Here is a 12,356-nt window from a genome sequence, read left to right on the forward strand (position 1 = left end):
AACACCACCCTGATTAAGGCAAGATAGCTGAAAACATTTGGGGTTTGGAAAAGAGTTGTGTAACTGGTTTTATTTTAATGAACATGTGTTCAAGCAAAACTGGTCTGCACCTCCCTCAGTGTACATTGTGAAAATGAGTAATAAGGAACCATTATTAGATTTGTAATTTCACCTTATTTTAGACACATAGAGCCACTTCAGTGTCGAACAACAACATGTTTGCCAGCATATTGTTTATTTGTATCCCTCATGGGACATTTAAATAAATTACATACAATCAACAATGTTTGCACTTACACCACATACAGTAAACAATATACAGTAGTTACAACATTATTCCTCCAACATCAAAATGATGCTTATACAAAATATTAAAAAGGATAAATTCATTGGATTGACAGGTTAAACAAAGCAACACTGACATACAAACATTCCTATTGCAAAATCATCTAAGAAAACCTATTTTGCTTAATCATTTTTCAGGCTTGTCATCAATAATGACATTTTTGGTGCTTCCTAAAACTTTTTATGAAGATTTTTATAGCAATGGGGAATGTTCACTTATTTATTTCATGGCTTTCTTTAACAACCATACTGTTACTTAATGCTACATAAAGATGGATTAAATATAGTTTTACTACTTATGGATCTATTTTAAATATTCTAATATATTTTCGCAGTTACTGCATACACTATGGTTTTGAGCAGCCAGGATTTCACAGGATTTTTTTGTTTGTTCCATTTAAACTCTAGTATTCATTATACCATGGCCACTGAGAATTCCCAGTTCTGATTGGTTGGAAGTGTTGGATTATCTTTTAGTAACCAGACACCTAAAACCTGTGATTGTAGAACGAATCATAGATTGTCAGGTATTACCTCTTACTTTTATTCCACAACACAAGAGCATGTCTGCACATCATCATCAGTTGACCACATGAGGTCAGTGTGCTACAGGGGTTTCTTGGCGGAGGCAGGGAGGAATGAACCATAGGAAGTCTCAACACTGCAGGAAACACAGCAAAGTCATTGTATAATTGTTATTTCTGTAATTCTGTTGACCCCTGTAGATGTGCTCAATGAAAATCTGCAGCAGATCACCCCTTGTACGTCTGTTGTTGATTTATATCACAATTCAAGGTAAGACAAGAGGTTTTGGTTATTTATGAAATGCTGACTATTTCATTAAGACAAGTACTGAAACTTTCACTTCCTTTTTTTTACTTGAGTAAATGTAACACAGAATACTTAATTGCAAGTAAAAGTCCTTGTACTCAAATAAAAGTAGGCTACACAAGTAGCCTATTATAAGCAAAATGGTCCGTGTACATTTCATGGTTTGTTTTTTCGTTTGAGGCAAAATAGGGAAAAAAGAAGAAATACCGTTTGTTTTTACATTCCCAATATCATTGGGTTGTTACTAATACATCAAGGTGAATTTTAAAGTTCTTGGAATGTTTTAGCTGAACATTTCAAGCATACAGTTAAATACAGTAGATTAATGTAAAACACTGCATCATATGTTTCAAGTTGCTCATATGTTCTGCATGCCAAAGTGACTTTAACTAGGCCTATTAAATAAATGTAGTGAAGTAAAAAGTATATTTCCCTATGAAATGAACAGGAGTGGTGTGAAGTGACATTAAGCAGGGGTAGGCAATTTATTTCTGAAGCATGTTTTGTTGTTTGTTGAAATTTCTTAAATAAATAAATGAATCAAATATTCTTATTCTTAAAATAAAAAAAAACTAATCTGTGGCAGCACTGTAATAAGCATGGCCAGTCATTTCATTAGATCCGAAATGATGTGTTTTGGGGAGTGGCTTTAGAGGGAGGGCAATAAGGTGGTGGGATATTTCCATTGGATACTTTTAAAATCTAGATGTCTCTTGCTAGATTCCCACCATACCTACCCTAGCTTTAAGGCAGTTAGTTACCTTTCTCCCTTGATTAAGGTTAGTGGTGCCTGGAAGGTCAATAGCCTATTAAAAATAACAATTATTAAATAAAATGTTTTTAGAGGCTTTTATGGTGAAACTAACACACCATTGACAAACATGTTACTTCCACAAAACATTTTTGGCAGTTCTTGAGGCACAAGAAGTCAAAGTCTGGCCTGAAGTGACTGGATACCTCGGACAGGATGTCACCCTGCCATGCCACTTTATCCCAGGATCAAAAGGTGAAAATGTTACTCAGTTCAGTGGGATCTGAATCCACCACAAGGAGAGAAACTGAACATTATTGTTTCTAATGGGAACTATGGAATTGCTGCTCAAAATATTTCTGAAGGAGAGAGTGGACATTAAAGAACAATCCTTGATAATTAGACATGTGGAAATGAGAGATGCAGGGTCATACACCTGCAATATTGCAGCCTTTCCTAGTGGTTCATTTGAAGGAACCACCAACCTTGTTGTTCAAAGTGAGTATCAAATATTGAAGTCAGATCTGTAACAGCTTAATGGTACAAGCTTTGGCCTCTGAAACTCAACTCAAACGCTGAACTGGTGGAATTAAAATGAGGTTTACTTGATCAATGATCTCTGAGATGCAACGGTTTTGCTCGTCTTTGCTCATTAAAATAATGAACAACAGCTCAAAATTGTGTAAACATGTGCAGAGACTGCACAATATTGTGAACCACAAAGCATAAATTTGTAAAAATTTTTTCACTGTGTGCCCCCGCCCTTGTATGTGCCAAACTATTTCTAGAAACTTACATTTAATTTAAACTTTTACCTGGAGAAAATTAAATGATTTAAGTGTTTTTCCCAAAATGTCAAACTATTTGTCAAAAATACTCCTAACGTGTTTTGGAGTTGATCATAGTTGTGATTCTTTTCCTAGAACAAATGCCAAAACACACGTCATTTGTAGCAAGGATGATTGCCGCTGGAGTATTCATGCTCATGGTTGTGACCATGTTTGCAATAACTTACTTCATTCTCAGAAAAAGGTGTGTATGTTTGTGTGTGTGATGTGTTTTATGGAGTATACAGTTCAAAATGATCAACAACTATATGTTCATCATCTACAGTATCACTGCAGACACTAGATAAAGTTAATTTTACATTCAGTCCATTCGGTCTATAAAGAGAAGCTGCTATTCATTGTTTTATAAAAGCACATACTGTAATTTAAAGTGCCTATGAATTGGAAGAAAATTCACTTCTGAAATCAGGTAGTTATGTGCAAAAGAACTAATCAAAACTGGTTTGGTTTTTTTTTTTTATCAGACGTGAGGCTTTGGTCAGACACGGCGTGGACACTGGTGAGAAAAAAGTCACAAGTTCCTCTTCTCTTCTTTTTACAGCACCATATTAATGAACTGTATATCTCTTGTTTGTTTCAGTTTGCTTGATAAAAGCCTGTTTGTCTTTCAGATACAGGTGGTCCATTGATGAGTGATTGAAAGAGACAAGATGATCTTGGAGTTAGTTTGAGGCTACATAATTCATTACAATAAAGGAATATCGCCCAGGACAACTATGTGGCTCATTTTTGTGTTTTCATTAGTTTTTGGACAACAATGGATCAATGTTAGTTTTTGGATTTTCATGGGATTTGTCGACAATAATAAAATTTGGACCATTGCCACCCTAAGGCCTGTTCTTTAAATAAAACTCAAAACTTGTGGCTCCTCCAGGCCCTCACAAATCTCACAGCATCTGAATCTTAGCCAATCATGACTGTTTCTGTAGGTGGGGCTCCTACATGAATGTCACTCATGTCATGCACACGGTTTGTAACTAAACTTTGGATCTAATATACAATGGATGAGAAATCCAAACCTGGTGGCCATTCGTTCCAGTGAAAGCTGCTCACCCAGCAAATATACATACAGTATATTTACATATATCTTGCAGAAGAGACCCCCCCTCCCGTGTCATCAAGTTCCCAGCACAAACGCTGTTTCTGAGGGCTTGACATAACATAAGATGCCTAATCTTGTTGCAATTGGCCAAAAAGAGTTATGTAATGTAATGAGGCAATAAGAGTTTAGTTAGTTAGCACACAAACTTCCTGTTTCTCCAAACTAGAGAAAACAAAGAAAATAATGACAAAAAATGAAAATTACAGAAGCAAAAATGAGCTAAACTGAGTGAAACTAACCATTTCTATTTCTGTGGAGAAATTAGATTGTAGATGCCCCATGTCAATATTTCTCAGCTGAAATAAACTTATTTGTTTGTTTTTTATTTGCTGTTCTGTTACATGTATTTTCTGTTGAAAGTCAGTGCTTGTTTGTCAAATCATGCAGACAACAGGATAGGCAGAAGCAACAGTGCACAATTCTTTAAACTCTCTCTACATTTACTTTAAAACAGAACTTTGTATTAGTGGCTATTGTTGTATAATGAAGTTCCACATTTTCACCTATCTTTAGTTTCTCATTTTTCTTTATAATGTAGAGTTCTGTTTAGAAGGTAAGAGACATGAAGATAAGACCTATGGCGTTTTAAGGCAGTGCGTTATGATTACATTGTTTCCATATCAGTAAATCATATCAACCAGACAACAAAGACGCATGTCACTGTGGAACAGTTTGTATATTTTTATTCCAAAAGAAGTTTGTGTCTATAGGTTTGAACAACAGGGCAATCTGTCATTGTACCCCAACACCTCCCATCCCACACCCTTCACCCACAATCACACTATAGAACCTCTTGCTCTTCAATAGGAATAATAACAACAATTTAATAATAATATTCATCATCAGTTTTAATAATCCATTTAGCACTGGTATAGAAATATGAAAAAATACCAAAGAAAAGAACATAAAAGTAAACAAAAAAGTTTGTTTTGTGGGGTGGCCGTTCAGACACCCCAGATTTGTTTTGTGACCCTCCCTTACCTCTGATATTCATACTAGCAATATTTGGGCTTTTTAGGGTTTGTACTCTCTTCTTGTCTCTCCACAGTAATGCTTTGCAGCTTATAAATGCTTCAGCTGATTGTTTAAAGCTCTTGATAGTCACTTATTGACTATGTGGTGCTGTCAAATATCAAGTTTTGTGATTTTGTACACAGAACAAACCAAAGAAGACTCTGAAGACAAATTTTAAAATGAAAGAAAAAAACTGCCAGTGGGTTTACAGCCTTTAGACAACAAGGGAAACAGAAGTGAAGATATTGTGTGTCTCTTGTATGTGAGCACGTGTGTGTCTGTATACTGTGACCACATGTGGAAAGTTTGGTTGGCTCCTGTTGCCTAGTCAGCATTCTGAACACAAAAGCAGAAGTAAACAGAGAGAAAGAGACACATGAAATCCAGGCATGCTTCTGCTGACAGCAGTCATTCAGAGAAACAGCATAATGTGCGCAAACAATGTTATCAATCATTATCTGGAGCACAACAGTGTCAACAAATCAGCTTCACTGCAAAACACTTACCGTTATACAGCAATGCAATGTTTGCCTAAACAACAATGCCAGTTATCAAGGGTTCATTTGCAATGGGCTAAGCTGGTGGTTTGGTGCGTTACTGCTGAGTCTGAATGGGTGTGAAGCAAGTGAGGGCCTGTGTCCTTGTTGCTGCTGAAAAGCATTACATTCAAAAGATCTGCTGTCAGTAAATCAAACCATAAAAGATGAACAATAAGCAAACATGAACACTGAACAGGATGATGGGAATACAGTAATATCTTGCATTGAAAACGTTGCATTAGCTAACCCTTAGATCATGGATGTCAGCATTTCCTTTTTATAGCACAGTATACTATACTAACTATAACTAATTGTTTGTGTCAGACTGCCCCATAGTTCAGCAGTAAGCAGTGAGTCACTCTACAGTGAATGTTTTGGGAACTGATTAGGTAACTGATTCAATGAACACTGAGAAATTGATGAGTCAACTACCTGCAGTGCAGAAATTGCTAATACAGCACTTGATAATGATGTCATATCAAAAAATATATATATAATCTGGGGCTGATAGGCTATTGTGCAACATATCAGGAAATATGATACTGTTGAAATGTATATAAATACTGTTGACACAGTAACATTTGCTTCTGAGGGGACCCTTTTACAGATGTGTTATACCACAGAGAACACAGCTGCAGCACATAAAAGTAATCATGGGCACGTTTGATTAGGGTAAACTAAAATGAAACCATGCTGCAGTAACCAATCACACCTTTTATCTGTCCTGCACTCATGTAAATAAGTGGACTGCAGCTCATTCTTTTACTACTGACCTAAAACTGATCTGATCTCTTGTGATCCTGAACATCAATGCAAGCAAGAGCTTTATTTAATTCAAATCAATAAGACAGTGACGGGGCGGCAAGTGGTAAAGTGGTTAGCACTGTCGCCTCACAGCAAGAATGGCGTGGGTTCAAACCCTGGTTGCCCGTCCTTTCTGTGTGGAGTTTGCATGTTCTCCCTGTGTCTGTGTGGGTTCTCTCTCCGGCTTCCTCCCACAAAGACATGCAGTTAATTGGTGTCCCTAAATTGTTCTTAGGTGTGACTGGTTATTTGTTTGGCCCAATGTCAGCTGGGATTGGCTCTAGCCCCACAACCCTGTACGCAGGATAAGCGGTTGACGATGGATGAAGATGGTGCATAAAATAAAGCGGATTTAAGTGATAAAGCTGGCAGTATTTTATATTTTATTTCTTCTCAACAAATCTCGTGTGTCTCTCAATACTTTCTGAGTTCCCCAGCCTTTTTGTGGCGCTCATCAACAATCCCATTTTGCCCCACTGAAGATGCAACTCTTAAAAAATGTTCACAAATATATACTTTCATTTTAAAAAAAAGGTTCTACTCAAACCAGTGCAACAATGTGACTCATTAATGTGTTTTTAATTGTTTTTTAAACAATGTAGGTCTATGGCACAAAGGAATACGCTACATGAGGCTTTGGCTACTTAGTGTCAGATTAATGGATTGGTGGTTTTGGTCTTTGCATTGGATTTGTTGACAATTATAAAAATATAGAATGTCACCAGCCTTATCCTTTAATGTTCCAGCTATCTAAAGCAAGTTTGTGCAATGTGATTTTTACACCACGATTATGTGTTGTGAAAGCAGTGGCTATTTGGGAGATTTGAAATCTGTCTAATGAATAATATGAAGTGTACAATTTGAGACATGCAAATCCACCAGTGTATTCCCTTTAAGCACTGTGGCTAGTAGCGACTGTAGAGTTTAAAATGTTTTAGTGGGAGTTTCATACAACTGTAGGGCTGTAACATTAACTACATAATTAAAAGAGACCAGATTCCCTTTGCAGCCAGAGTAAAAAGCATTTATTTCTTCTAAATCTATTTATCAGCATGTTTTCTTGTGTTCAACCCCCTCCTGAATGAGTCCCCAGCCACCGAGGGAAGTAATTAGGCGATCAAAAGCTTGAGACAGTATTGACAAGGCTGTGTTGAGTCTATCACTCTGGCAGGAGCCTCTACAGTGCACGGCCAAGTCTGTCTGTTAAACAGAGAGAAGGGAGGAGGCTGCAGCTACAGCCTGCTGGCGCATTAACAAGCCCCTTAAAAGATGCCCAGAATTAACAGATCCGGACAGATCTAATAATGGAAGTAGTTCAGTTAGGTATTTCTCGTTCAAATTCAGGAGTGTCCTTTTCACTCTCTGCTTCTTTCTGTGTCCTCTCTCTCTGTTCCTCTCTATCTTGCCCCTCTGTCTCTGGCTCTGCCTCGCCTGGTCTCTCTATCTCTTCTACGCTGTGTGAACAGAGGTGAAAAAGAAGTAAAGGCTTGGCAAGCGTTACCCAGGATAACGAGGGACATTAATTTCACATTTCAAAGACTCGCTCTCTCTCTCTCTCTTCTCTTTTTGTGGCTGTCTGATAATCTAACATTTGTAGAAGGGTGCTGTAGCTGGGTACATGGTTCTGCTCGCTTTGTGTATTTACAGACGGACTTACAGGAAGCACAAATTTTTACACACACACACGCACAGTGTAAAGAAAGGCAGACCGACAGTTTCCTCTGCTACTGGTTGCATTATGTTGCCTTGAAGTCATTTCATCCACCTTACCTGATACCTTCCTAAAAGCAGCTTTGGGGCTCAGGGAGGGACACAAAACTAGCCGCAGTCAAGTTTCTTAGTATGTTATAATCCACCATAGTGTCACACATAGTCTGTATTTAACTCTGTAATTCCCACTTAGAACAATGGTAACAAAACAAGAAAGACAACAAAAGAAAAAAACAACAGGAAATAATTCTCTTGAAGTCTTTTAAGTTGCTGTTTTAAATCACATACGGATACAGTATGTCCTCCAACAAGGCTTCGTTTTACTACAGGTGTAGTTAGCTTCCAGGGAAGTGTCTGCGGAAGAAAACCAGCATCCTCAAATCTAAAGGTGAAGTAAGAGGGGAGTAAGGAGGGAAAAAGGAGCCAATGGAAACCATCATCAGGTCATGTGCATCTCCGCTCAGATTTGCTCTTCGGAGTTGATTACAGAAGCTTAACCCTTGACCATCTAACAGCGTGCTTGTAGCCAGGTCTGTATCTGTAGGCCTGAAGCTCAACTGGAGAAAGGATTACACGGTTTCTCAATTCATTCTCCTTTTAAAGGTCATCTCATTTTCGATTGGCTGAGCTTGCAGAGTTCAACGTTTTTTCCTCAATCTCTCCCTCTTTTGTTCTCAGATGAATTTCACCTGTGGAAACTAGCGGTGTTTCTCAGTGTCACATCACTGACTCCCTGCGGCCCTCTCATCCAGCCCATTGCTTCTTGTCTCAGTCCTGATCACCCAGTAGGTCTGTGGTGTTGCTGTTTTGTGGAGGGGGAATGGGTCGGGAGGTATGAGGTGGGGGGCTGTGGTGTGGCCGCCTCGGGCTGGCCCCGCCCCCACCCTCACTGTCTGTGTTGGATGAGGATGGGGGTGGGGGTGGGGGTAGCCTGGGCAGGGGTGCTGATGAAGGTGGTATTCTTGTTGTGGTTGATCCTATACTGCTGCTCGATCTCAGGCTCTGGATCCTCCGACACTCCTGACAGATCCTTACATGGGCGCAGCTGCGGGCAGGCAGCATTACTGGGGTAGGGGCTGGTGGCGGAGGGGTGGTGTTGGCCCCCAGTGGATCATCTAGAATCCGTTGTGGCCCAGGACCCAGATCGGAAAGCCCTGTCCCTCCTGCTCCACCTCCAGCTCCACCTGTCAGCGGGCCAGCTCCACTATAAAGCTTGCCGTTGCTGAGGCGCATCTCCCGGACCAGGCGCAAGGGCCGAGGGGCCCCCAGAGCTATGCGTGTGGGGTGGCGCAGGGCTGCTGAGCTGCTGAGGGGCCGACGGCGGCGCATACGGGAGCTCTTCTTACAGGAGACGGCGTTTCGGAACTCTGTGATCATCTCCCGACAGACAGACACCTAAAGGAAAAAAGTAAGGAGGGAGGAAAGAGGAAAGAGGGAAAAACGGAAGGGAAGGAGGCAAAGGTAGGAGGGGTGCCACAGACACAAGTAGGCAGGCAGCAGAACAAGACAGTGGTAAGGCAGTACATAAATAGGAGGGCGGAGGGTAAACAAGAAAATTTAAAGGAAAAGAAAAAGAAGAACAAGGCAGAAAGAACAGACACAGTAAGGCATGGTTAACAAAAAAGTCGCAGAACAAGCGAGGGCACAGAGATTAACAAATGGAGGGATGGTTTGAAAACAGAAATGAGGAGGTGATGGGGAAGGATGTAGAAATGGATAGAGATGGGAGAATATCCAAGGAGCAGAGAGAGTTATTACAATCCAAACACACAAAACACCAAAATGTTGTTTAGTTTATGGGCACTTCATTATGGCACTATGCACTATGAACGGACAGGCTGGCCTGCAAACTCAGGTGCACACACACACACACACACACACACAAAGGCACACTCACGCATACAGCAGCTGTGTACTCACACACACGGTAGGACACACTTGAACACGCACCCATCTTTACCATCATTCCAACAGCATGACTACTGTAATTTGCACACAGGACAAACAAAATGCATCAATATGTCCACTACAGACAAACAACATTCTCATCGAAATCATAATAAAAAGTCATGTGCTCACATAAACAGAAACAGTACTCATTATCGGAGAAGAGACACTGATGGCCGAATGACAGGAGGTGTGTGTTTTTGAGAGAGAGATAGAGGGAGACACACAGTGAAATGGGTGAGAAGTAATCCAAGAATGGAAACGAAGAATACCAGCGTACATGTGAGGCATGTAAAAGAAGATACATCATGACATTTAATGCCAGGGAAAAAGATCACACTACTTTTTTATGCAAGCAGATATTGGCATTTCTCAATATTGCTTATCCGTACCATCAAGTTTAGCTCACAAACACAGTGCTATACTGTTAAACACCAAACACTAGGAAGGCACAGTGACTTCAAAACAGGCAGGACATGCAAAGTAAAATCAAATTATCTGTTTGCTGTATACATTTTGCAACTAGAGCAGTTCAGTGCCACATACTTGAACATTCCTCTCATCTCGCATGCACATAACACATTGAACTTCAGATGTTACAGCACAAACAAACAAAGAAACAAACACAAGTGGAGGCAAAAGCTGGAAAAAATCTACTCGCTCTCACACGCTAACACACACACACACACATACACACAAAACAACATAATCAAAAGGGTTGGCGGGATGCCATGGGAACCTACTGGGGTGTGTCTGTGGGGTCGGCGAGGGCAGGTATGGGGGCATACCTCATCGGTCTCTGCTGAGCGGCGAGTCGACCACACGAACTCCATAATGGCCACAAACACAGCAATGATGAGACCACAGATCAGCACCACGAAGATGCCCCCAATGTTCTCCATGCCCAGACCTGAGAGTGGGCCACAGGAGACAAACATTAGTACACACATGCTGAAACACACCAACGCTGGCATGGTTTTAAATGTCTTTTTTTTTGTTTACTAATCCTGAGGAGTACTACAGAGCCTGTGAATACAGTTGTATAATGTATTCTGTGGCTCGGAAGGAGCTCTGTTAAAGGAATAATTCAACATTTTGGGAGACAGCTTTGTTTGCTGTCTTGCGAGAGAGTTAGATGAGAAGATTGATACTAAGCTAACCAGCTGCTGCTTGTAGCTTCATATTTCTTGTACAGACAAGAATCTGGTATCAATCATCTCATCTAACTCTCGGCAAGAAAGCTAATAAGCATATTTCCCAAAATGTCAAACTATTCCTTTAAGTCTAAGAAAATTACTCCATTACCTCACTTTCATAATCTTAGGTTGGAGACCATACATTTTTAATAGACAGCCTGTGTAATAAACTGCAGGGAATTTGAAAGAGTGTGGCCTTACCACTCAGGGAGGATTTAAATGTAGGATCCAATTTTTTGGAGCTTGGCTCATACAAGGAACATTTGCTGATTTCTCAGCTCCAATTTTGACCTTTCACTGGAGTCCTCTTTCAATTGAATTATAAAATGTAAAAAATGTTAAATGGCCCATGATGAATACCAGAATTATAGGCCCCCTACATGCTTGCAATACACTGTACAGATGAAGCTAAATGATGCTGAAAAGTAAGGCATGAAGTCTTTTCTTTTCACAGTTACAAAAACAATTTTTAAAAGAGGTTTTCATCTGACAGCAGTGGCATAAATGCAGAGGCATTTTCATTTTGCCTCATTCTTTGTCATTTATACAGACACAGACACACACACATAAACATGCGCATTTAACACACACGCGTGAACAGATACACTCTAATAAAATTCCCATTACACACCACCTGAGACAAACAGAAGACATTTGGGAGACTAGATTGCGCTAAGCACCCTTCACAAGGACATTAGGTTAGGCGTTAGCCATTAGCTGGACTGCAGCAGACAGTGAGGAGACTATTACTGAGGACATTAGAGAGGAGGGAGAGGAGACAGGCAGCTGCGGTCGACTGACCCTTGGCACGGTGGTCCTCCTCTTTGGGACATTGGCCTCCCTCCCACCACCTCCTCTTCAGTATTTCCAGCCTGTTATTCTCCTGCAGCTGGAGGATGGCCAGCGTGATCTCATCTCTGAACGGGGACCCTGGCAAATCACAGGAAATCAAGGATAAGAGCAAGTGAAGGAGGACAAAAAAGGCGCAGCAAAAGAGCCCGAACAAGAGAGGAGTTATTTCAGAAGAGGAGAAAAACATGAAATCAGCAATGTTTAAGAGAAAAGGAGACAGAATCACAGGGAAAGGAGTGCTGTCACAGCCTGGAGATAGCAACGAGTGATCTTACTGTGAGAATAAAGAGAAGATTAGTGAGAGATTACAACCAGACAGAGCCAGTGGTACATCTGCTGGTCAGACAGAATACAAAGCATATTATAAACTAGATACAGTAGAAAATAATGGTATGGTTTAAAGGGTCAGTTCACCAG

The 12,356-nt window shown here is 40.2% G+C and overlaps 1 protein-coding gene across 1 annotated transcript in view; it reads right to left on the reverse strand.

Moving 5' to 3' along the window:
• Positions 1-4,534: 4,534 nt before the first annotated feature.
• grik5 (glutamate receptor, ionotropic, kainate 5) overlaps positions 4,535-12,356 on the reverse strand; it is an 84,051-nt gene continuing 76,229 nt past the window's right edge. The window contains exons 20-22 of the mRNA XM_038711027.1: positions 11,889-12,017; positions 10,635-10,801; positions 4,535-9,339 (exon numbers count right to left, since the gene is read on the reverse strand). Coding sequence (XP_038566955.1) covers positions 8,713-9,339; positions 10,635-10,801; positions 11,889-12,017 — 923 coding nt within the window. The 3' untranslated portion in view covers positions 4,535-8,712. The remainder of the gene's footprint in view (positions 9,340-10,634; positions 10,802-11,888; positions 12,018-12,356) is intronic.

The sequence above is a fragment of the Micropterus salmoides genome, unplaced genomic scaffold (genome assembly GCF_014851395.1).
Source record: "Micropterus salmoides isolate LMB-PRFRI ecotype aquatic unplaced genomic scaffold, ASM1485139v1 Ms_hic_scaffold_11, whole genome shotgun sequence".
NCBI lineage: Eukaryota > Metazoa > Chordata > Actinopteri > Centrarchiformes > Centrarchidae > Micropterus > Micropterus salmoides.